The sequence below is a fragment of the Lemur catta genome, chromosome 13 (genome assembly GCF_020740605.2).
Source record: "Lemur catta isolate mLemCat1 chromosome 13, mLemCat1.pri, whole genome shotgun sequence".
Classification (NCBI taxonomy): domain Eukaryota; kingdom Metazoa; phylum Chordata; class Mammalia; order Primates; family Lemuridae; genus Lemur; species Lemur catta.
Genome location: NC_059140.1, coordinates 52,992,451 through 53,019,915, shown reverse-complemented (window position 1 = coordinate 53,019,915; position 27,465 = coordinate 52,992,451). Strand labels below are relative to the sequence as shown.

The 27,465-nt window shown below is 33.8% G+C and overlaps 1 protein-coding gene across 1 annotated transcript in view; it reads right to left on the bottom strand.

Annotated features, from left to right (window-relative positions):
- Window positions 1-27,465, bottom strand: part of DIAPH3 (diaphanous related formin 3) — a 445,841-nt gene that overhangs the window by 338,056 nt on the left and 80,320 nt on the right. The window contains exon 5 of the mRNA XM_045566830.1: window positions 7,877-8,007. Coding sequence (XP_045422786.1) covers window positions 7,877-8,007 — 131 coding nt within the window. The remainder of the gene's footprint in view (window positions 1-7,876; window positions 8,008-27,465) is intronic.

The following is a 27,465-nucleotide window of genomic DNA, read 5'->3' as shown; positions in this document are numbered from 1 at the left end:
AACAAGACTACCTGAAGGTATTTAATAATCAAGTTCCCAAAGGTCACAGGTAAAGAAAAGGTCCTAAGGGAAGCAAGAAAAAAGAAATAAATAACATGTAAAGGAGCTCTAATATGTCTGGCAGGAGACTTCTCAGTGGAAACCTCACAGGCCAGGAGAGAGTGGCATGACATATTCAAAGTGCTTAAGGAAAAAAAAACCTTAACCCTAGAATCCTGCAAAAATATCCTTCAACATGAAGGAGAAATAAAGACTTTCCCAGACAAACAAAAGCTGAGGGATTTCATCAACACCAAACCTGTCCTACAAGAAATACTAAAAGGAGTTCTTCAATCTGAAAGAAAAGGACATTAATGAACAATAAGAAAACTTCTGAGGGTATATACCAGTGGGGACAGTAAGGACACAAATACAGAATACTCTATTGCTGTAATTACTGTTTATAAATCACTTACATCTTGAGTACGAAGACTAAAAGATAAAGCTATCAAAAATAACAACAACTTTTTGAGAGATAAATAGTATAAAAAGATATAGATGGAAACAACAAAAAGTTAAAAAGCAGGGGAGGTGGAGTTAAAGGGTAGAATTTCTGTTAGATTTCTCTTTGCTTATTTGTTTGTTTGTAAGCAGAGTTGTCATATGTTGAAAATAATTGGTTCTAAAATATTTTTTTGCAAACCTTATGGTAACCTCAAATCAAAAAAACCTACAACATATACATAAAAAAATAAAAAGCAAGAAATTAAAACATGCTACCAGAGAAAATCACTTTTAACAAAGGAAGATAGAAAGGAAGGAAGAAAGAAAGAGATGACCACAAAACAACGAGAAATTAAACAACATGGCAGTAGTAAGTCCTTACCTATCAATAATGTTGAATGTAAGTAGACTAAACTCTTCAATCAAAAGATACAGAGTGGTTGAATGGATTAAAAAAAATAACAGTCAACCATATGTTTTCTGCAAGAAACATATTTTCCCTATAAAGATACACATTCTGAAAATAAAGGGATGGAAAAAGATATTTCATGCAAATGGAAACTAAAAAAGAACAGGAGTAGCTATACTTCTATCAGATAAAATAGATTTCAAGACAAAACCTATAAAAAGAGACAGAAAAGGTCTTTATATAATGAAAAAGGGGTCAATTTAGCAAAAGCATATAACAATTCAGCTAGAGGATAGAAATACAAGAATGTAAAACAGCTAAGAACAATTTAACTGCACCTGCCCATTTCAGAAATCATCACTATTAATATCACCATAAATCTATACATATTGTTAATTCTTAAACTCTTTTTTACCTAAGGTTAATTTTTTTAAATTTTGTATATCTCCTTTCTTCTTCAGCTAAAATTCCGAAACATGTCATATTAAACACGAGCAGATTATTAATAAGAAGTGTGTAAGCAACAGAGTTACGTAAGAAAAAAGAGAGAACAAATATAAATATAAGCATTAAAAATTAGGGGCAAAATTACACAATCATTAACAAGTATTCACCACTGAACACCAGGTTTGACAATCAAATGGCAAAAAGGAGAAAGACTTTCACTTTTCTATTTATGTCTTTCTGAGAAATTTGGACTTTTTGACATACAGATGTAATGCTTTCATAATTTAAAATTTTTCATTCAACGCTTTTCTTAAACTAGATATCCCCAACTACTCTCTCAAGAACAATCATTAAAACATGATTTTAAATTCATATCTGAGGCAATAAGAAAATAAAGTCTCTTAAAGGGAAAATTTAAAGACAGAGAAAGAAGGAAGATTCAAAGGAGCAAGCCAGCCTCAAGCCCCATTTGCTGTGTGGGACTCATGCAAAGCCCTAGGAATCCAACATTTCCTTTGCAATGGCTATGCAGAATAAAGGAATAAGAGAGAAGGTCTAGAGCCAGCCATCATGCTGAGGACACTGGCAAAAAGCAGGAGTCTGTCTCAAAGGGCCACAAGTTTAGTGGAAAGGTAAACTGTAAATAAACTTGCCCAATAAAGGTAGACTACAAGAAAAATTTGTTCTGAGAATTCAAAATATACTCCAGACATATGTAAGGTGCCTGTGAGGTTTAAAAACAAAAAAAAGCCCTCAAACCAATAATTTCAGTTTAAGGTTGCCCTGGGTCAATATTGTCCCTACACTCCCAATAGAAAAACACTAATTCATTCTAGCAGAATGTATCCTCAAAATAAATCTCAAAAAAAAGTTCCAAATAACAAGAGGTCAAAATCTAAAATTATAAAACACACAAAGAAACAAAATATGAGTAAAAGTGAAAAGAAACAACCAACACTAGCATTAGGCCTAGAAAGTCTTCATTTAGTAGGATTATAAACATAGAACATAAAATAAGAATATCTAATATGTTTAAAGAAATAAAAAAGATGAAAAAATAAGTAGGGAGCTGAAAATTATTAAAAATAACAAGGAGTTTTAAAACAGAGCCAAAGAGAAGTTATAAGGGTGAAATGATAATAATGGATATCGAAAATAAAATGTATAAGCTAAATTGCAGATTAGACAAGAATAAAGAGACAATTAAGAAACTAGAAGATCTTTAAAAAAAAAAAAAAAATCCAGAACGTAGTAGAGACAAATAAATGGAAAATATAAATGATGGGATAGGAAATAATAGTATATGGAGTAAGAAGGTCTAGCATATACAAGATGATAGCAAAAGGCAATCTTCAAAGAGACAAGAACTACAATTTTCACAGAATTTATAAAAGACACCAATCATATTCAAGAAGCCAAAAAAATTCCTAACAGGATAAATAAGAAATTTCACCCTCCCCCAGACACATAAACTACTCTAGAACAAAGAAAACGACTCTAGGACAAAGAAAACATCATAAAACCAGATAGAGAGAAAAAGCAAACTATCTGGAAAGGAATCAGTTTTTAGATAAAGAATCCACGTTTCAAAAATAGCAATGAAAACTAGAAAAGAAAATAGTATCTTTAATGTCCTAGGAAAAGATACCTAAAACCTCAATTTCATGTCCTAGGCCCTAGGAAGGCTATCCTTCAAAAGAAAAGGCAAATAAAGATATATTAAGACAAATAAGGGAAATTTACCATCAAACTCTCACTAATGGATTTTAATGATATACTTAAAGCAAAATAGAGGAAAAAAAGTACAAAAAACCAAAAAGAATGATATGTGTAAACATATACACATATTTGTAGTATAACTCAATAACAGTAATATCTAATGCATAATGCTACAACAAAAAAGGATATACTAAAATATCACTAAAAACTAGCAAATAAATCAAGAGAGACTGATATTAAAGCATTCTTTGGTTCAAGAGAAGACAAAAGATACTGCTATTTTTTGTTCCTTTTAAGTACATGCATGTTAAATTTTCTTTTTAAGTGTGTACATTTTAAATTTCTTTTCTAAGATCAGAAAAGGATCATTTGTCTTCCAAATTAGTAAATGAGAAAAAATAAAATAGAAATTAAAAATTCATACAAAAGAAGTTAAGTAGAAAGAAGAGAAAAGAGGAAGAAGGAAGAACACAGAAAAAGAAGCTGCAGACAAAAGAGAAAAGGAGAAAGAACAGGATGGGTGGCAAAGGTGAACCTGGAAAAAGTAGCATAAACTAAAAATCCAAAATGAAACATCAGATATAAATGTCAATATATTTTCACAGTCAATACAAAAAGGTAAGTCTACCAGGCAAAGACAAAGATTATCAAACAGGATAAAAATTTACTCATGTTATTTACAATAGATCTTCCTAAAATATAAGTAAAGGTATGAAAATGATTAGCTGTGATGAATGTGAATAGCCACATACATCAAGATAGATAAATCTATGAAACATAATATTGAAAGGAAAATACAAGTCTCAGAAGAATATATGGAAGATGATTCCATTTACACAAAGTTCAAAGATATATAAAAGCAATCAACATATTAATTAACAATAGATATATATAGTAAAACTATAAAGAAAAAGAATGATAAGCCCAAAATTAAAGATGGTGGTCGCCACAGAATAGTTGGGAAGGGGGAGAGTGAGGAGTGGATGAGGGTAGAATTAAGGAGGGATGCATAGAAGCTTCAAAGTTATAGGCAATATTATGGATCTCGGCCTCATTAGTAGGCAAGTAGGTGCATGTTTTACTCCTAGGACAAATAGTCTTTAGATATATTTAATGTTTTATAAAAATAATTTTTGAAACAAGTCAAAGTATTAGTAACTTCAACTTTTTTGGTCTTGACTTTCTTAAGATCATGTTGACAGCAACAAGTACACTGATCTCACTGTTTGCCACAAGATTTTCTATCTTCACACATGTGATGCATGGCACAAAACACAGATCAACTCCAAAGTCAAGCTCTTCTACCTCCTTTGTGTTTTAAATCCCAGAAATGCAGAAAAACTAGATTCCAAAAATGACACTGATTAAATGGAATAATGACTTTCAAAGGCTGTTCGCTTGTTTTGGTGTAAACACATTTTCCTGTAAAATTTTCCAAAATGATTTTCTCAAAGTTATAGTTATCAACTTTATCAAACCTAGATCCAGAATTTCCTTAGAAATCTTCTAACAAAGAGATAACTTTAGTGAGAAAATATTTCTTATAAACTTCAAAATACAAGTTTTGACTGTGAATCTAAGTAGATATAAGGCCTAAAATCACAAAACACAAAGACTGGGTAAGACTGCATTTTCTGAGACAGAAATCTTGCCTTTGACATGTGCAAAGGCAATTGAGAAAATGGAGATGCAGTCTGTAAATACTTTGCTATGTACACAGATGGGTATAAACTATAAATGCTTGATATCACTCATAATGTTGTCAATGCCTACTTTTTTTATGTTTCTACATAAATGTATTCAATAACTCAAACATAATTATCGAGTATGTCAAGATCCACTAAAAGTTGTATTTGATACTTTGAAGAAGTTAGTCTTTTCCCTAGTGTTTAAAATTAGCTTAAAACTGTCACCAAGAATACTGATAATCAATCAATAAATCTCATTAAACAAAAGAACTTTGTGATCTCTACATCAAATCCTCATACAACAAGGCAAATAATCTGGTATTTAATGTATGGGTTTTCACATAATTCACAGGATAGTAAAAGGTTGACATGGCTTATAATTGCTAAGCAGTCTCAGAAGGTGAAGAATGGCTCTAAAAATATTATATCTCTGGAGCGGGTAAGAAGAGAGCTAATGTCAGGGAGAAGCAGTCTACTTTTTTCCTTGATTTTTGATTTAAAGAAATCCTGATCCTAAACCAGCACTGAAGAACCATGATTAATCAGTGCACTTGTTTCTTTTTGATTCTATTCACAAGTATTAAAAAATTTTAACTCTGATTCACTCAACAATATGGATGGTCTAACATATCAAAAACTTAAAAAACTTAGAATTGCTTCTCAGAATTTAGTCACATCTGTATATAAACAATAAATATGAAAAACTGATTTTATCAGCAAGCACATCATAACTAACAGGAAAGACCAAAGATTTGATCATAGGCATAACTTCCAAGTATTACATACCAAGCTAAGTAATTCCTCTAATTGGAACATTGGATAAAGAAATATTCAAGTATCTCCTCAATTTTCTCTCTACATTAAAGTGACTTTATTTCAGAAAAATGTCTCCAATGATAAGATTTTCTACTCTTTTCAATTAAAAAAAAAACTACTTTATGAAAAACATGGATTCCTAATATATTCTAGAACCATCCATTTTTAGAGAAATAATTCCACAAGTTTTTGATTTTTCTTTTTTAAATAAGATTCAAATATTATAGAAGAGACTAAAAGTATGATTTCCCAGCATTTTAGGTAAAATCATAATGAAACATCCTATCCGTGGTAAAATGCATGAATTTATACATAAAACCCTTTAATTTTATTTTCTTCTGTTGTCATAGTCATCTACTCAAAATATGAAGAGAAGGAAGAAGAAGGAGGGGAGGAAGAAAATAGCAGTAGTAAAGGAAGAGTCTAGTTCTATTTATATTGAAAAACGATGCATATCTCTAGTGTCTACTGGCTAAGAGATAAATTGAGAAATGAGTGTGAGTTGTTGCCCCAATCAATCCTATAATACCCTCTTCCTACATTTAAATTCCACAGGAACAGACCTTGGATCTGTTTTGTTCCCTCAAGCCACACCCCTAAGATAATACTTGGAAAATAGCAAATATTTTTAAAATGAATACATTTCACAGCTACAGATTAAGTTGGAAACCAACGCTCTTCATTAATGAAGAGACCTGTCAAATTCTCTAATCCATTCTCAGTTTCTAACGATAGCCAAGCTAAGACTGAAGGCGGCTAAAATTAAAACCTCATTGCTTCAATTAACAAATACTTACTGAGCATTTCCTGAGTGCTAAACATTGTGCCCAGTAAAGACAGGTAAATAACAAATATGAAGGCCCTAGTCTCATGTCCAACATTAGTTTACAGTCTAGAGTACACACGGAAAGTGGTAAAATGCAGAAAAATAAAGGTGAAATTGAAATAAACTAAAGATTCTTTGTTTACTTATCATACTCCTCAGTTAAACCTCACTCTCACATTTCAACAGGTAGGATCTTTTGCTGTAAATACTTGTATGCTCAAGGATTTTTTCATACTATATCCAAATCTCAGAAATGTCCAAAAAAGTAATAATCCAAAAAAATACTAAAGAATATTTTCTGTATCATTAACCTCCAATTATAGAATGCTATTCTGCTATTCATAACATACATATACATACACACACATATTACATACTTATATTCTTATACAGAAATAATCATTCATTTCTTATACAATAAAAAGCCAAAACGAATCTACCTTACATGCTTGCAGCTCTGAAATTCTCTGATTCTGACTGCTCAGACATTTCATAACAACTTCTGCTTATATTTTTTCAAAAATACTCTGGTTTAGCTGCTTACTTAATTCAGAGTTAGCATATAGCCTCTGAATGGGTTGAAATCCCTCCTCTCAAGCACCACAATTAACATACAGAGTTAGCATATAGCCTCCGAATGGGTTGAAATCCCTCCTCTCAAGCACCACAATTAACATACACATACGTAATATATTTCAGATACATCTTGTTATATTTTTTTAACAAGTCTGTCTCCTACCATCCAATAATATGACAAAAATAAATATGCCCAGTTTATCAAAATACATTTACACTTCTTTTTAAATTTTGTACACAATTATTTCTCAGAGGTACCAAAAATTAGCCCCATTCCAAAAGTCTAAAAATTGATTTATAGAAACACCTATGTTAATGTTGCCAGATAAAATACAGGATACCCACTTAAAAGTGGATTTCAGATAAAAAATAAATTTTTTTCTTCTAAGTATGTCTGGAATTCAATTTGACTGGGTGTCTTGTATTTTTATTTGCTAAGTATAGCAATACTAACCTATTGGCCCCTACAGCAACAACATTTCCAACAAACGAAAAAATTAATTAGTGGTATTTCTTACTATGTCAAACAAGAATCAGTAAATATACATACAACACCAAAATTCAGAGCAAAGCTCTGTCACATTATGTTGATAGTTTCTGATCATGATGTCTTTTTAAAAACGTCTTAAGTGTTTTAAAACTTCCATGGGGAAAAAAAAGTTTTTTTAAAGTCCACAGCCTTATAGCATGAGCACTCAGTAATAAATACAAAAGGTACTATGGATACTATATTTCTTCATGAATATCAATCAATATTACGTATTCAACTTTTACCTTGAGAAATTGTTGAGGTATACCAGCTATTTAATTGAGGGCACCAGAAAGAAAGTGCTAAATAAAAATCATAAATTAATGACATCTGTTTAATCTATTTAGTAACATGTCCTGACGATGTTCAGATAGATGAATTACCTCACAGGATTACTGGTCAAAGACACCCGGAGGGACTCTAGGCACGTGACAAGTCTCTCATCTGCAGATCCCATTTTCAGCTCATGAATGAATTCCTGAGGTGAGATCTGTCGTCTACGCTTAAGACTTCCCTGTAAAGTAAGTCAAAAAGAATTTTTTAATTCATGCTGCATGAAGATTTTGCATAAAATAACAACAAACTAATCCCACCACTCATTAATAGCTGCACATGACTACTATGATTAGCATTATTTTGAGGTGATGATTTCCACTTCTGCCTATAAATCTATAAATTCATAATCTGTGGTTTCCATAAAACACAGTAATATAAGATCAAAAAGTATACAAATTAGAATAATTGCTTCTTCAAATGCAAAATGTCATGGAGGACATGGCTAGAAAAAAACAGGTGAAAATCTTTGCTGCCTTAGGGAAGGCAAAGATTTCTTAGGTCTCTACCTAAGTAAGTAGAAAAAGTACTAACTATAAAATTATTGATAAATTGGACTTCATTAAAATTTAAATCTTCTACTTTTCAAAAGGCTCTTTTATTAAGTTAGTTTCACTCAGAAAATAAGAGATAAGCCACAAACTAGGAGAAAATATTTGCAATACATGTTAAGAACTGTAAAGGGTCTGATATTTTACCCTTCATTCAAGCTAAATTAGCCTGTTACTATTTCTTGAATGCTGGCAAAAAACACAAGACTCCTGGGTCAGAGACAAAGGGCTTTATTATGCTTGTGTTGGTTCCCCAACCCACCAAGTCTCATGGGGGCAATACAGGACCCATGATGGATGCCCACACATGCAATGGACTGCATTATCAGAGAAGAACACTGAGCTTGGGGGGATTCGCCATTTTTACAGTCAGCAGTAACAAGCCTATACACATTGGCCAGAGGGAAGCATAACCTCATTTCTCAAGGCTGCTCACTATAAACAAAATCCTGAGAAATGGGCTGGGTAAAGAGCAATCAAGCCTTGCACTGTTGGCATATTCATCATCAAGAAGATGCAGGGAAACTCAGGGCCCATGGTAGACTGCCTCTCCCCAAAGTGAATACATTTCATAAGGAACTTATATTTAGAATAAAAGAACTCCTACAACTCAATAAGGCAAACCACCATATTAACAAAATAGATAAAAGACTTCACAAAAGAAGATATACGAATGGCCAATAATCAGATGAGGGCATGTTCAAGATCACCAGTCATCAGGAAAATGCAAATTGAAACCACAAATAAGGTAACACTACACATCCTCTAGAATGGTGAGGATGTGAAATACCTGGAACTTCCCTACACGACAGATGGAGGTGTAAAATGGCACTGTCGCTTTGGGAAAGAGTTTGGCAGTTTAAATTAAATATACACTAACCATAAGACCTAGCAATTACACAACAAGGTGTTAAGCAAGAAAAAGAAAGAAAAAAATATATTCATACAATATTCAGAACAGCTTTCTTCATAGTAGCCAGAACTGGGAACCATCCAAGTAATCATCAACAAATTGTGGAATATCCATACAGTGGAATACTGAACAGCAATAAGAAGAATTCACTACTGACAATGCAACAAGATGGATGAATCCCAAATATTATGCTCAGTTAAGAAGAAAAACAAACAAACAAAAGTGCATAGTAGATAGTTCCATTTATAGGAAAGACCAAGACCAACCTGTCAGTCTTTTCTCTGGGGCCATTATCATTCAGGCATAGAAGCACAGATGTTAATTTTTGGTGTGTTTGGCTGGAGGACAGGGAAAGGGGGTAACAGTTTAAATGGGGCAGCAAGTAAATTTTACCAATAAACACTAGGAAAGACAGGCTAAACCCACTGGCTAAAAATAATCATTTAAGCCATATTGTTTTTCCAGTTTGAGTAGTTTACTGCATCAAGGTCTCTCCATTCCTGAGAATCCTGCCTCTAACACTCTCCCTTGCCCAAACCCTCACCACCACTATCACGCCCTTACTCAGGCCTGATGTAGACATCGGTTAGATCTGGGCTGAGAGTGACTTCCCCAGGGAGACCTTTCATGAGCCACACAGTGAGCACTCCCTTCTATGGATTCGTTTTTCATAACACTCACTACTCTGTATTGAAATAACTTTAATTACTATCTATTATTTAAAAGGTATATCGAACGCCTACTGTGTGCCAGGCACTGTTTACATGATGTGGATACAGGCATAAAATAAAAGATGACTCCCAGGTTTTTGGCCAAATCCAAAACATTGGCCCCATCTACTTAAATGTGTAAGATAGAATAAAGACAGTGAGTGATAGGGGAAGAAGCTACTTAACAGTCACAAATATGCACAAATTATCTCTTTTTGATAATACAATATTTGTGCAGAGACCAGAATGAAGAGAAGAAGGAGACATGGGAAAACTGTAAGGGGAATTTCAAGCAACTAGAAGAGCAAATACAAAGCCCTGAGGCAGGAATGAACTTGGCATCTTCAAAGGATAGCAATTAGATTCATCTAAATCCCAATGAGCATGACAGAGTTAGAGTTGACAAAGACAGACAAAATAGACAGGAGTCTGATCCTGGAGCCTGTGTGCCAAATGCTCTATGGGGCTAAGAATGTTTTTTACATTTTAAAGGCTTGCAAGAAAGAAGAGAAAGAGAAGTATAAGCAAACAGAAGCAACTGAGACCATATGTGACAAAGCCTAAAATGTTTATTATTTGGCCATTTTACAAAAAGCTTGCCAGCCTCTGATAGGGTCTTATAAACCATGGTAAGGACATTAGGCTTTCTTCTGAGTGGTATGGATTAAGTATTAGAGGATTTTGAGCATAGAAAGTGTAAGATCTAATAAATATTTTTTAAAGATTATTTTAACTACTGTGTGGCAACATATTATACATGGCAAAACATGAAACAAGGAGATCAGTTGGAAGGCTATAGCTCTGTCTGGCCAAGAGTTGATACTAGGCCAGGCACAGTGGTTCATGTCTACAATCCAGTACTTTGGAAGGCCAGGAACCCTTGAGCAAAGGAAAGACCACATCTCTACCAAAAAAATAAAACAGAGTTCATAGTAACCTGGCATAAGACACTGGTGGTAGAAGGCATGAGATTTCTCAATATGAAATCAAAACATGAATATAGAGCAGATAGGACTTGCTGATAACTTGAGCATGAGGTGTGAACACAGTTAAATTCAAATATAGTATTTCAGGTTTTGTTCTCAACAAGCAAGTGAATGGTGCTGCCATCTACTAATCACTGTGACCTTGACAAGAGAGCTTTAGTGGTAGATTGGGATAAGCCTGATCATAATTCAAGAGGGAAAGCAAAAAGAAGAATGGACAACTCTTTGAAGTAGTGAAGGAAACCAAAATATTTCACCCCAAAATATATTTCCTCAAGCTAATTCAAGATGGCTATTCAGAAGGACTGGAAATACAAGAATAGCTGAAAGCTGGCTTTTGTAGGAAGGGGGGGATTTGTATCTGTCCAGGAAATCTGCATTAATGCAGCCAGGCTGTCTCTGAAGGTCTTCCCTTTCAGATCTAGGAAAAATTAACTGAAAGTCTGACTGACATCTTGAAAGAAACATTTATCATCCATGCTCTCTGAAGGCTGCTACCTGTGAGGTTCATCTACATAACAAGACCACGTTTTCTAGGCAGGCCTTCTCTACTCCCCTCCCATAACCTGTTTTGCCACTATAACCTGATTTACCACCATAACTGGTTTTGACTATGCACTCTGAGCCCCTATTCTTTATGTAACCTCAAGATGGTATATAAGTTTCTGTACACGCCCCCCCCCCCATGCATGGTAATAAAATCTGTGTGCCTTTTGTCAGTTGATGTTTCAGAGAAACTTCAGAGGGCAAAGGGGAAGTATTCCCTTGGCCCATACAGTAGATTGGCTGTAAAAAGGGAGCAAAGAACTGGGGCAGTAGCCAGGGGGGAAACTGAGGTGTGATTTTCTGAAACATGGATGGAAAAAAAACCATGATAATGCTTTCATGCTGAAGAGAATGACCAAGGAAAAGAAAAGAAACTGATGGTAGAGGGAGTAGGTATGGATGCAGGACAAAAAATATACAAGCAAACCAAAAAAATCCGTGAGTAGAGGACAGAGGATGTGCCCTACTATACAAGAGGAGGAACTGACTTTATATAGCTGTAGGAAAGTTTATTACTGGAAAAAGAGCAAAAGCAGAGTTTAAGAGAACAGTATCTAGTAGATTCTTAGATGTGGTGATTAGGAAGTGAAGTATGGCAGTTCTGTTCTGATTACATCAACATTCTCAGTGAAAGCAGCAGCAATATAATTGGCTAAAAATGAAGCCACAGAGATGAAGGTAGGAAATTGTTAGGATATCAGAGCTTGCTTGTGAACTGTGGTCTTTCAGAGAAGACTAGTCAGTGTTGCTACTAGCTTCCTCGCAGATGCATGCTGTGCTGAGGCACAGAAGCAGAGGAGGGGAGTAATTTAGCTTAACCAAGGGCAAGGTTTACATGGCTGGAGAGGCAAACGAACTGGTGGTTTGTGCAATAGAGTAAAGAACCGTCAGTCTTAGGTAGATAGGGAGAGGAGTAAAGGCATGGCAGGTACAAGGAGGTGATGATGAGCATGAAAAAATGATAGTCAATGGATTAGCATTGCCATTGGGGTTATAGAATTCTGAAAGTTGGGATTCTAAGTAAATAAGACAGACAGACAGTGCTTAGGAAAGAAAGTCTGTAAATCATATTTAAAGGTGATATTTTACTGTTCCAGGTAATGAGTAGCTGAGATTGGGTAGAAAACAAAGATGATTGGGAATGATAAAGTAAATGAGAAAGTGGAATGTTGGATGGATCACCTATGTAAATGATGAAGCCATTAAGGATGATGACAGTGGTAGCAGCAGAAAGGAAAGCAATAAGGTAGGTAGCCAAACCTTCTAGAAATAAGGAGGAGTCTATCATACACACCAGCATCTCTGTGTGAAGCTGCATCACTAGAATGCATTCAACTAGGGCAGTGTCTGCCTCTGCCAACCTCATCACTTTATCACAAGGGACCTTATTTACCACAAGCCTTGTAAAATGCCTGGCATTCAATGAATGCATGAGGTTACAATAAAATGGAGGATATACATAGACTAAGGAATAAAATAAGAAAGGAGAGGAAGATAAATTACACACACACCCCAAAAAATATTCTGGAACAAATGCTTACTCAGAAAGGAATATTTTAAATTAAAGACATAGGAAATAGACTAGATAGATCAACTGGGAGATTAGTTTTCAACATTAACCACTTTTTATTATATTACTATCCAAATACAGGTATGAAACAAAGGAAAATGAGGTGAGAAAATATTACGTTACAAGAATAATCAGAAATATTTCCTTTCAACACAGTTCTTGTGTTTCTTTCATTTTACATAACTTCAAAGGAAGTGGGACGTAGAGGGAGAGAGGGGAAGGGTACTCAGGGCTGCATATCTCTGAAGTCCATTAGCCATAAAGATGAAAATACTCAGAAAGCTTTATCCCTATGGCATCAAAACACATTAGTGAGATAAGAATGTCTGCCTGACATCACAAAAATTAAAAGGATATTTATCCAACATAATTTTTAAATCTTTTTTAATCTCTTAGTAAATTTTATTCTAAAATACCAAATGCAGGATAGCAAGAAAAGTACATAGATTATTCTTATCATATTCTTTATTAAATGTATTCTAAGGTGCAAAAAGTAACATAACCTTTCACATACTTATTTCCCTTACGATTTCTATTTCTCTAAAACCACTTTTTTTTGCTATGTAACTATTACAGGTAATAGTAACCCTTTCCTTTGACCTGTCTTAAACAGATTATTTTGTCTCTGCCAAAATGCCTGTATTTCATCTCAGTTCAGGTGTAAGACTTATTCAGCATATGTTTCCTCACTATTCTGTCTCATTTGTCTGTTTACGGAGTAATTCCAAATACTATCTTTATGATAAAATAAAAATACATGGTATTTCCAGTTATGAGTGGATAGTATTGAAGAACTGACCTCGTTTCATTTTAAAAATAATTGAATGTGATCTGTATACAACTATGGAGAATCCACCATTTAATAATGACCTGATTTTTAAATAATAAAAGAAAAAAACTAAATCTTGAATGTCTGCACACACTGCAGGAAAATGACACAGCGTAATGCCAACATGGGTCAGGACAATCAGCTGCTTTGTGTGCCTAATGAAGACTCTGACACATTGTAGTTGCTTAAAGCAAAAGTTTGTCTAGATGATCTGAGACATCACAGGAGTCAGAAATTATATTCTTAAAACACTACTCCAATTGCTGTAGACTGTTATCCAACTCGCTGAATCATATCTTATTCTCCCAGAATGTAGCCTACACCAAAATTCACCATGCAACATCTTCAGCTACAGGTAATAGTTCAGTCTATAAAACACACTTAAATCTATAAAGAAAACTAGCATTTTTTAACATGAAGACCCAAAATATATAACTTTTAGAGATTAAAATATTGAGGAACTGTAAGAATAGGTTGAAACCTTAATTTTTATGTGAAGTTAGTTACTGGATTCTAGATCCTTCTCCATGACGTTTACTTTGTAATTTTAAGCAAGTAAATTACAGAGAACAGAAAACTGCCATGAACATAAGCCTAAATAATGAAGAAGCCTAATTTCTTATAGTGATGAGAGAGTGGATATGCACTCTTCCATAGGTGTGTGTGTCTATCTCTACGCCCAAGGGTTTTTGCTAAAGTCTATAACCATAAATTAACTGCCTCAGTTTTTCTTTAGTATTGCAATTCCTGAATTCCTGGTACCTATTCAGGTGATAAGACTTGTGAAGATGAATGAGATGATACGAAATGTCAAGGCTATTTAAAGAAATAGTTTGCACCGATAATGACAATATTTTAAGAAAACAGCAGAGTCAGCACAGTACAAAACAAGGATAAGCACAGTTGTTGCCAAAAGGGTAATTATAATCTAAATTACTATCATGTATATTACTATTAAAATGTATTGCAGCAATTTCCTTGCATTTTTCAAATGATTTCAAGCATTTCTAATGCCAATGATCAACAGAAACACTAAACTGTCAGTGTAGTATAAATAACAAGTTTTCAGAACATTTACAACCCAAACAGATCTCCAGTGCCAATAAAATCTGTAATTCACAGATGACTTTATGCAAACTCATAGGTGAAACTATGAAAGCTGAACAGTATGACAGAAAGGTGCATTCACCAACAACATGAAGTTTAGCAAGGATTCCCTTAAGGAGTTACTTATTTTTTATAAACATTGAATTAGCACCCTTATGTACCCAAAATTCTGCCTATAATTTTAGAAGCTGGTTTTAGCGTACATTAAAAGTAGCATAAAATTTAGTATTACCAAGAACATTTTACAAAGTAATGTGATAAAATACAGAAAATCTGTTCTGCTCCCTTTAGGTTTCCAAAATATCTCTATAAAGAAAAAGTATAATGATCCAAGACTAATTTAAGACACTTAGAAATTAACTTGAAATAATAATATAAGAATTCAACACACTACATTTTCTTATGATCCATCAACACTTAACCAGCATCAACCTCCCTTCTATTGGAAAATTTTTCATGCATTGACCCATTGCCTTCAAGAGGACACTTGATTATTTAGACTATTTTACATATTTAAGAAGAGTTGCTTCAACTGCTGAATGCAATAGTCCAGTGTTACAACAATTCTACCTTCTTACCATGACCAGAACTGAGATGTTCTTTTAGCTCTTAAGCCTCAAAAAGGAGATATCATACAGTTAACAGTCAACTGCTTCTCCTCATAGCCAGAGAATACTAGTTTGAATATACCATGGTAAACCATACAATGGAGTAGCATTAAGTTCTAAAAAAGAATGAGGGTATCTCTATGAACTGATAAAAATGTATCCTGAAAATGATGTTTAAGTGAAAAAATATAAAAGATTTTCTGTAGTATATTACCTTATGTTTATTAAAGAAAGAGAAATAAGAAAATAGACATATTTATTTGTTCATTTGTGCAAAAAGACACAGGAAGGAAGAAGGAGAGAATAAGATTACATACCTTCAGGATAGATGGGAACATGGTAGAAAGATGGGGGAGGAGAACACCATAGAAGAAAGGGAAGTGAGGGAGGGAGTGGCAGTTTCTTTTGTATAGTACTTTTTGTATAGTTCTGACTTTTTTTTACATAGTATTAGTGTTTCACATACTCAAAAAGTAAATATAAAATCAAGAAAAATAGAAGAAGATCCTAAAATAAATCTAAACCCAAGGAACCTAACTGTATTTCAAATCAATAATAATATCGGAGAAATCAATTAGAATATGAAAATACAGAAAGCTAGAATGAACGCTGTAGTGTTAGACTCTAATTGAAGGTTATCAACATTAATTGTGTTTTTTCAACATATTTAGATGGGAGAGGGAGGAGGGAGAGAGGGATAGAGATACACAGATATAAAGAAATAAAGATGGGTGTGTGTGTATACATTTTCTATATCTGGTTGTACATATATTTTATATACACACATATACACAAATATATATGCACATACATATATATGCATGTATCACATACATGCAAAATATATATATTCTTATTAATGTATGTGTATATGTTGTATATGTATAATGTTTCCTAGCTCTATCTGAAAGGGCCTAGAAAACCTAGCACTCAGATCCTAATTCTAAAAAAACATTCTCCACTAAAAGGAACCAGGGCTTCTCAGAGAAATGGCCAATTCCAGGGCTGGGGCTAGGACAGTATAGGATGATCCCAGAAGACTGTGTGTAAGATAGCAAGAAAGTACACAAAGAATGATGCAGACGAAAAAGGACAAACAGCTTGAAGGGATTTCTACTATCCAAATCTATTGGGAGGACTGGACAGAGATAGGTAGTGACTATTAAAAGGTACAAAGTTTCCTTTTAGGTTGATAAAAACATTCTGAAACTAAATGATGGCTGCATCACATTGTGAAGATACTATATGCCACTGAATTGTACACTTTAAAGTGGCAAATTTTATGTGAATTTTACCCAACTAAAGAAAATTTAAAAAACATGAAATAGAAAAAAACTAATCTTTAGTGTAAAAGCCAGGACAGAAGTTGCCTTGGGGAGGAGGAAGGCAGTGAGTGGGACATTTGAGCTTGCAGGCAGTGTCCTATTTCCCCAGCTAGGTACTGATTTTTATGGGTGTGTTTACTCTGCAATATCTTATTAAATGGCATACTTAAGATTTGTGAATTTTACTATAGGAACATAATCTAAAAGTACTAGAAAACCATTTTCAAATTTACAAATTTATTTATGCTTTATATTATTTCTAAGGTACATTCAAATGAAATTCTTCTTAGATGTTTAACTCAGGTTTTAAAACATGCCATTTAAAATACTTTATACAGAATATATTTGTCCTTGCTGAACAATAAACTTAAATTAAAAAGTTATATGGTATCAGATAAGGCCACTTATTTTTATTTGGCATCATCAGTATACCTTTAGAACTGGAAAGTGTTTTATCTCATCTAAAAACAAATTGTGATTTAAAGATTTAAAAAAGCCCAAAGTTGGGGGTGGGGGAGCTGATTAAATAAATATGGATGTTCTAATTTGCCAGCCTCTATTTGATGGTTCAGTGAAGGATAAAGATCTGTTCAGCACATCTGAGGAGAGAGAAAAAAATACAATAATGCTTTTAGTCATTGGTTCATTATCTTCTTTATTGTGTTGATTATGTTTATATAAAAAGAAAAGCCACAACAAAACTTCATTGGGCACTTACCAAAAAAGGGGGAGGGGGGATAAGAAAACGCCAGCTGTTATAGACTTTAAAATTAGGCAATTTGTTTTTCAATCCCTCCAGGTAATTGCACAATTATTTGCCTCCACAATTCAGAGTAGCAAAGCATCACTGTTGTATTTACAGTTTAAATCTGTCTTTCTTTTTTTCTTTCTTTTTCTTGATTTATGGGAGAAAACTACCTTGCCTCTTCATATATATATGCTAGCCTATAAATCTAATCTGTTTATGTGAATAAAAAACCTCAAAAATATGAAACAGTACAAAATTTATATACTTTCTAGATTACTCTTCACATATGTAACAGTAACAGCTAAATATGGCACAAAAAAGAAAGAAAAAAACAAAATCTTTGGATCAATGGATCATATCCCACAATGACCAGTTTTAGGACTTAGGCCACTGGTTTCCTCAATACAAAATGTTCACAGTGGTTATGGAATGGAAGAAGCTGCAAAATCGAAATGCACTTGAATATGCCTGTATTATTGTCACAGTAAGCATATATTACCTTTTTTAATTAGCAGTTTTTAAAGCTGTGCAGTTTATAGATCAAAGCAAAAGACCCACAGTCTACAGGGTAGGGTGGGGAACAATTTGAACCAATGCATTGATCAAAATGAGAAGCAATTAAAGTCCAACCAAAATGGGTTCATTGTTCATTTGGTTGTATTTCATCCTTGTAACTAAGTGGAGACAGGTACAAAAAGGCCCAAAATTGTCTTTTGTATCTTTTATATTTCCCAGAATCCTTGGCACTATTATGTTCTAAACAATATTGTATAAATACTTCTTAAATAAATGATATGGTAAATGGACCCTAAATTTACTGAACCACTATGCTGCTAAGAAAATTCACAAACATGAAAATTTAAAACTCTAATAATCTTATAACATGTTATAACTTCATAATTTTTAGGATGTTCTGTAAAACCCAGCTGTCCATCTAAAAGAGTCATTGAATAAATACGTATGTAAGTATTTATTAGACAACATTATGATGAATACTAGAACTAAAAAAATGAGTAAGATGAAGTCTAGCCACAAGGTGCTCATCGTCAGGTGGGAAAAGTATCTAAACAGTTACAAAGTGGGGGAGCCTGGATATGAAACTAGTCTCTGTGAGCAGAAGACAAGATGTCCCCATTAATGCCTGGGTAGTCGGGGTAGGCTTCCTAGTAGAGATATTTCAAGAGCTAGGTCTTAAAAGACAGAGATTGAAAAGCAGAATAACACAAACTATATGGGCCAAGGTACAGTTAGGTAAAAGAACTGGAATAGTTTAGAAACTACATACTAAGGAAAGCAGACTTTAACCAACAGATAACAGGAAGTCACTGCAGAATTGATTGGAAATGCAGCACAAAAACTGAAAGTCATTTGAGCCAGTGAGGCAGACTGAGACATGAGCCTTTGAGAAGTCTTATAAGGTTACAGAGATAAGGAGGCAAGTTCAGGCGGACCCGTAAGAAAGAATACATCTTCCCATTTCTGTCATAACATTTTTTTTTAAAAATCAAGAAAGAAAAGCTGAAAAGAGTTGCTAGAGTCAGTCACAAAAGTGTGTCCACTCCCACATAAGGAAATCGAGCAAGTCTGTCTTCAAGGCCCTTAAAAGACAAAATGTAGGGAGAATTGCTTCCCTTGTTAACAGGTAGACACAGGAGCCTCTCTCAAACCATCCCACTATTCTCAAAAATATACAGCTGTCTACTATGAAAAAAATCAAAATTTTCCAAAACCTACCTTCCCAACTTTATATCCCAATGTTCTCTTTCACAGGAGGATCACTCCACACTAAAAGGACAACTTTTCAATCCACGCATGCACACTATGGTTTCCCCACATACAAACATCTTTACTGGTACGATTCCTACAGCCTTCTATATATATGTCCACTCCGCCACCTCCACATGTTCAAATCCTATCTGTTCTTCATTCCTTGTCAACACCGCCTTCCCAAGGAATCCTTTTCGAATCCTCTCAACAGGAGATAGTTCTGACCTCCAAATTCCCACTTTAGGTTTATTTCTCCTATTGTACTTTGATTATTTCTACCTAGTTTCAGTGACATATTTATACATTTTATGACTACTACCAGGTTAAAAACTCCTTGAGAGTAAGATAAATATTGGATTTAATTTTATATGTATCCCAGAAAAATAGGAACTCAGAAGCCATTTAGAAAAAGAAATTTTCAAAATCCTGCCTGATCAGAACCATGTTAAGGCTACTAGTTAAAACAATATAGTTACACTCATTTATTCATTCCATATTTGCTGAGCACCTACTGTATGCAGGCGGTGTTCTACATGTTAAAAATACTGAAATGAACAAAATCAGCAAAATTCCCATTAAGCTTTGGAAATGCACTCTTGGGAATTTTACCAATTTGGTGAGTAATTCTTTCCAGAGTAGTATTAGCATCATTACTATTTAGGTGAGTGATTCTGTATACTATTTCCTTTCAATTACTGCCTAAACCTTTACATTCAGACATCTGGGTAATAGTAGCTCATGAACCACATGAATGAATAAGGATAGCTATCCTAGTAAAAAGGTGAACATGTCAGATTCTCAACTTATATGATATATCAAGAAATTTGAACAGTACAGGCATACTTCAGAGGTTGTAGGTTCAGTTCCATGCCACCACAATAAGGCAAATTACACAAAATTTTTGATTTCCCAGTCCACAGAAAGCTTATGTTTATATAATATTGTAGTCTATTAACCATGCAATCACATGTGTTAAAATAATATATACATAAAAAAATATTTTCTTGCTAAAAAATGTTAACGATCATCTGAGCCTTCTGCAAGTCTTCATCTTTTTGATGGTAGAGGGTCTTGCCCTTATTGATGGCTGCTGACTCATCAGGGTGGTGGTTGCTGAAGGCTGAGGTGGCTGTGGCAATTTCTTACAATTAGGAATCAGTGAAGTTTGCTACAGTGATTAACTCTTCCTTACATGAAAGATTTCTCTGTAGCATGCAATGCTTTTTGACAGCATTTTACCCACAGTTGAACTTCTTTCAAAGCTGGAGTCAGTCCTCTCAAACCCTGCCACTGCCTTATCAACTAGGTTTATGTAATATTCTAAATCATTTATCATTTCAACAGTGTTCACAGCAACTTCACCAGGAGTAGATTCCATCTCAAAAAACCACTTTCCTTGCTCATCCATAAGAAACAACTTTTTATTCCTTAAGGGTTTTATCATAATATTGCAGCAATACAGTCTTCGCTTCTAATTCTAGTTCTCTTGCTATTTCAATCACATCTGCAGTTACTTCCTCCACCGAAGTCTTGAATCCCTCTGTCATCCATGAGGACTAGAATCAACTTCTTCCAAACTCCTTTTAGTGTTGATATTTTAACCTCCTCCCATGAATCATGAATGTTCTTAATGGCATCTAGAATTGAATCCTTTCCAAAAGTTTTCCAATTTACTTTGCCCAGATCCATCAGAGGAATCACTATCTATGGCAGCTATAGCCTTACAAAATATAGTTCTTAAATAATAAGACTTGAAAGTTGATATCACTCATTGATCCATGGGCTATAGATTGGATGCTATATTAGCAGGCATGAAAACAACATTAATCTCCTTGTACAACTCCATCAGAGCTCCTGGGTGATGAAGTGCATCATCAATGTACAGTAACATTTTGAAGGGAATCTTTTCTGAACAGGTTTCAAAAGTGGGCTTCAAATATTCAGTAAACTATGCTGTAAACAGATGTGCTGCCATCCAGGCTTTGGTGTTCCATTTATAGAGCACAGGCAGAGAAGACGTAGCATAATTCTTAAGGACCCTAGGATTTTTAGAATGGTAAATAAACACTGGCTTCTTTCTAATTTATGAATGGAAAACTAAGGGGAAAATACAGTTGTCCTGAAAAGGCATTATTTAATCATTGTTTTAAATAATGTATTTCAAAATGATTAATTCACATGATGATCTGCAGAAATGTATGTATTCCCTATAAATCATGTATTTATGTAAGTGAAAAATAAAAGTTATCACTTTTAATAAAACATATTTCTTTAAAAACAGGCTAGGAAAATTTGATAAGATGGTATAACTTTATCAGAAATATAATTTTTAGGTGCCATTTCCACTCATTGATATGTATCATGAGCAAGAAGTCATTTATTCGACATAAAAGTAAACTGGGTTATCCCTGAAATGCTACCACACAAAATCCAACAATGGAAATGGGGTAGTTCATGCTTGGATTAATTTTTATAGTAATGCATAAAACAAAAATAAATTTTTAAAAGTTAGAAAAGCACACATCCTATACATTATAAATATGTTGTACTTAATTTCTGATGAAAATAATTAAATCACAATTAAATTCTGAAATGTAAAATTCACTTTCATGAATTAATTTTTATAGTCACCATATCACAAGTCATGATTCATAATTAAAGATAGTGTTGTTACTGGTAAATGTTTAACAACCACTTCTCAGGAATAAAAAAACAACTTACTGATAGTGTTTGCCAATCTACATGATGTAAATATTCCCAGACAGCCATTTACAAGCAACCAATGCCATGTCACTGAATGTGAAAGAGAAACTGGCTCTAGAACACCACTAAAAGATATATTGTGCTATAGACTAATTTGTGTTTGACACATACTGTAGTTATAAATCACTTTTATTTATCAATACTTATTGTGCATATGCTACATTCCTGGTTGAGATGAGGGCATAATGAAAACTACACAATCCCTGCCGTCAATGAGATTATACTTTTTGTGAAAATCAGAGGCAAAATGCCATATGAATTTCAAAGTGCTTAAAAAATCTAAGACAAACTGATTATTTAATCTCTTCCATCTTAAATTGTCAATAGCCTATATTCACTTTAGACTGCTCAACCACCAGTCTTATTTCATACCTATCACAATATTAAGTACCAAGTTTACCAAAATGTATCAAAGTGATAATGAATTAAAGACATTTCCTAAAAGTAGATATATGCTTATTAAGTATATATAATTGGTATTCTAAATTGTATTTTAGAAAATTATTTTCTTGCTGAAAGTATGTTTTTCTATTTATATCCTCCAATGCATTTACTCAACCAATATTTAAGTACAATATATAGGATGCCTGACGTGTGTGTATATATATATATATTAGACAAATAAGCAAAAACTATCTCTTTATTCAACCAACATTTACTAAATGCAGATATAGCCATAGATATGTAGATGTAGATACCTTATCCCATGCTAGGATGAGGAGATATAAAAGTAACTAAGATATGTCATCACCTTAAGCTTATTTCCTTCACAGTAAGTCTATTTGTCATCTTTAATTTATGCCTGAAGGTTAGGATCTTTAGTGTCTCTCAACTTCTTTAGTTTGAGCAGTGGAATAAAATATGGCATTCTGCAATCCTGTAGTATAATTTCTGAAGGTAACCAAACCTGTATTACCCTTTTGATATAGTTTTATAAGCAATTTCTAAAACTCAATTTCTTTATTCATTTATCTGAATGTTTGAGATTATTTTTTCCATAAATTCATGGAAGCACAATTCTCTATCCTCTTCCCATCATAACATGTCAAAATGCTGATATATATACCCTTCCATTTTTTAATCCCTGCATGTATAATCCTATATATGTATACACATACACACGTACAGGGAGTTTCTTAATGGGATCATCTTATATGATTTTCTGCACCTTGCTTTTCTCAATAACTTACACCTCAAAGAAGTTCCTCAAATTCTAAGTATTATTATAATTCATTCTTTTTAATATGGGCAAAATACTTTGTAATATGAATAATCATAATTTATTTAGCCATTGCCTTTTGTTTCCAAGTTTTTAAAACAGTGACTAATATTGCAGGAAACACATCGTTGTGCATGTGTCATCATCTACATGTGCTTTTATTTCTATGTCATAGAATTCCAGGAGAAGAACTCTTTGGGTCAAAGAGCATGTATGTTTTCCTTTTTCACAGACATTTCAAATAGCTTTCCAAAAATGTTATATCACTCCACAGTTCCACCAACCATGTATGAAGGTACTTCCCCCTCCTCACTAGAATAGTAAAAATATTTGAGGCATACAGTTACTTTAATTTGAATGCCCATACTGTAAATCTTTACATATGGATTTGTTCTTCTTACATTGCCTTTTCAGATCCTTAGTCTATTTTTCTGTTGGAGTTTTTTTTTTTTTGGTCATTTTTTTCCAGTCAATTCATAAAACCTCATCGCAGGGTACAGCTATTAATAGTAAACCTTTGTCAAAATCATTAGAAATATTTTCTACCAGATCTATTATTTGTCTTTTGCCTATGCATAATTTGTCATACAGTTTTAGCTTCTATTTTTAGAGTTGATTATACCTATGTTTTATTTTACAGTTTGAAGATTTCCAATTCTTGGAGAAATCTGCTCTGCAGTCTGAGAAAAGGGCATCAATATTCAGAAAGAGGCCAAGGGAAGAGGCGAGAAAATGTTCTGGCCTCAGACTCTTATTCTAGCCATCCTAAGCCTATCTCTTCCATTCCAGGTATGTAAGGCAATAAAATTTCCCTTTTGACTCAAATCAGTTCAAGTTAGGTCTCTGTCACAAATGACCAAAAGACATTTGACTGACAGTGTCATTTACTTACCCAATTAAATGTGTAAGTTTGATATATTGTGATTCTTATATCAATACTAGAAAATTAGTACTATATAAATTATTTCCCATTCTCACTACCCATGTCTGTGTTCCTAAGTCCCCACATGTTTATACAAAGAAAATATCACCACATGATTTTGAGAAAAATAGAATCTAATTATTTCTTAAGGCACAATAGCTAAAGCTTTTGAAATTTATGTATAATTGACAGTATTATTTAAATTACTTCTAAGAACTATAGTGACAAAACGCTTAGAATTTTCTTAACTAATGTTCACAAAATTTTTATTCTCACTTCCAGATACTGACCTAGAAAGTTATAGATACAATAGCTAATACTTAATTTTAGAAAGTACTTAACAGTTCTCATATTTGTTCTCAAGGCCTTAACCTCGGAATCACTTTTGTGTTATTTGCCAGATGGGGATTGTTCTGACCTATTTGTAGCCAAGAATAAGCTGACAGCAAGGTTTTCGCTTCTCTTTATCATCTTCCTTTTCTGTTCATTCTATTCCTCTCCCATCAGGACAGTCTGTATGGATCTATATCACGTCCTTTGGAAGTCTAAGCTTCTGTAGATGAGATTCAGCACTGACCATAAGAGAGTTAACATGGCTTCTAAGGCCCACTACCGTTTTCAAACAGAATAGCTCCATATTTATCTTTCAGATATGAGAGGGGAGGGAGGGCTGTATAAGACTCCATTTTTACAAAAGTTTCCTGCACTAAACAGAATTTAAGAACCAGGATTCTGCATTAGTATTTGTTTATATTTTCCAACCTCAAATGGGCCCTCAGGATAGCCTTCAGATATTTTTACTCATATCCGATTTCCTTCAATGCTTATTGAAAATCCATAAGCTCTTTTCAAAATGATTCTTAAATCTGCTCCACTCTGAACACATGATTTTGCCCCTGACTTCACTGAGAATAGTGAAGCTATGCAGTGTGAACTGACTCAACTTTCCTCTTTGTCAATGAAACAAGTTTTCTCCTATCTATACTTGCTCTCCCTACCCCGAGAAACAAGCATGCTTCCTTAAGACTTTTAAACCTAAACCATCAGTCTAATCTCAGCACCTATTTCCCTCTTTTATCTTCAATCTCTTTCTCTCTAGTGACTCCTTTTCCACAAACCTTTAACCAGACCTACTCTCTCACTCAGAGCTCCCTCAATTTGGCTTTTCCCTCAGGCTAATTCAATTTTTTCCCATCAGCACCAAACAACTCACCACTGTCAGGTACACATTTACTACCCTCCTTCCTCACTAGATATTCACTTCATAAGACTTCTTAGATTTGGTTACCTTCCCCCATCAACCTTCTCCCAGAGCTGCTTTTACTCATGACCATCAGGAACCTCCTAATCTACAAATTTCTTGCCAACGTTCACCCACCAAATTCCTAAGGCAAGACATTGCTGCATTTTCCTACTTGAACTGTCCTCTCCCTAGGCTGTCCCATGTAATTCTTCTCTAACTCTCTACATCCTATCTATAGATGTAGCTATACTCATAACAGTTGGTTACTATGCTTTCCTGGGCTTCTCCAGGCTTTCACTCTTACTCCATCTTTTCTCTCTTCTTGCTAACTTTATTGATAAGTTTTCAACTACACCTTTACAGAAATGAATGAGAACACTAATCTCAGGCAGGCCATAATTAATTTTACGAATTTCAGAGGAAAATGTATGCTCCTCCCTGTTCTCTATAGATAAGTACCCTATCAGATTTAACTCTTATTTAACATTAACATTTCCCTTCAAATGGAGAATTGGGTAGTACTAAAAAACGCTAGATTTATCAAAGAGTACCTTATACTACATACTGGAGGTTACTAAAGGTCTCTAATAAACCTCAGAACAAAAAAGAGTTGGAACATAATCAGGACACCATTGAAATAAAAATATCAGAAGGCTGACACTTAAAAAATAATCAAAGATATCACCTAGAATTAGTACTGCTAGATGCATTATCTAACATATATGCCAGACACCACACATACAGTAATGTGTCATTTACTTTCAAAACCACCTTTTGAGGTTGGTATCCTCAACCTCATTTTCCAGAACTGAAAAAAAACAGTAACCAAAAATGTTAACAGTTACCTCTGGTGGAGAAATCATGGATCTCTTTCATTTTATTTTTTATTTATTTGTATTTTCTACAATGATTATCTATTACTTTTGAAACGGTGTGTTCAGATGAAGATATCAAGTTTTCAGCTAAGTGGTTTTGGAAGCAGGGATTGTAAATTGAATGGCATTGCCTGGTAAATGAAGGAATCAAAGAATTTTCAGAAATGGAAAATACTTAGATATCATCAAATCTAGTCCTGTAATTTTTTAGATTACAGAAATCAGTTTACATAACACTAAATAAATTCTAAAGCAGACATAAAAATCACATGAATTACTTCAAATATAAAATGATAGTTTTCATATATTTTAATGTATTATTATACCTCTTTCGTGAATCAGGTCTCCAGGTTTGCTGTATTTTTCATTATGGTGATATTTACAACATCAAGCATTGTAACACAGGTAAATGCTTAATAAACACTATTTGGCAATGATCACAAACTGAACACTTAAATTATTCATACATTTACCCAGATGTTTCTAAAACTTTAAGTTCTGCAAATAAAAGTGATTCTTAAATGAGTGCCAATTTACTACAAGAATATAAAATGAATCTGTGTGCTATTCCAAGTCACATTTAAAAGCTTTGCAAACAGCATACTATTAACTCTGCTGATTTGTTTTTATTTTTTCTAATTGAAATGTGGTCCATGTTATCAGGCCATCTGCACTGTAGCAAACGACTTGGTAAACAAGAAAAAAAGGGTGTTCTCCATTAGGAACAACATCAGATTTTGTTTCTCCTGAGAAAATATTATTCTAGAAGGATGTATTCTGGTACCAAGGCTGAAAACTTGGAGAAAGGGAGCCACAGTAGGAGTAGCTTGTTGCAGTGTTTAGGTTGCCAGCTAAGATGCTGATGAGAGTGGAGGTCTCTCCCATTAACTCTAGTAAGTCAAAGTATTGCATTTTCAACAATGTGCTGGGGCGATAATCGAGCACTTTACCATATAC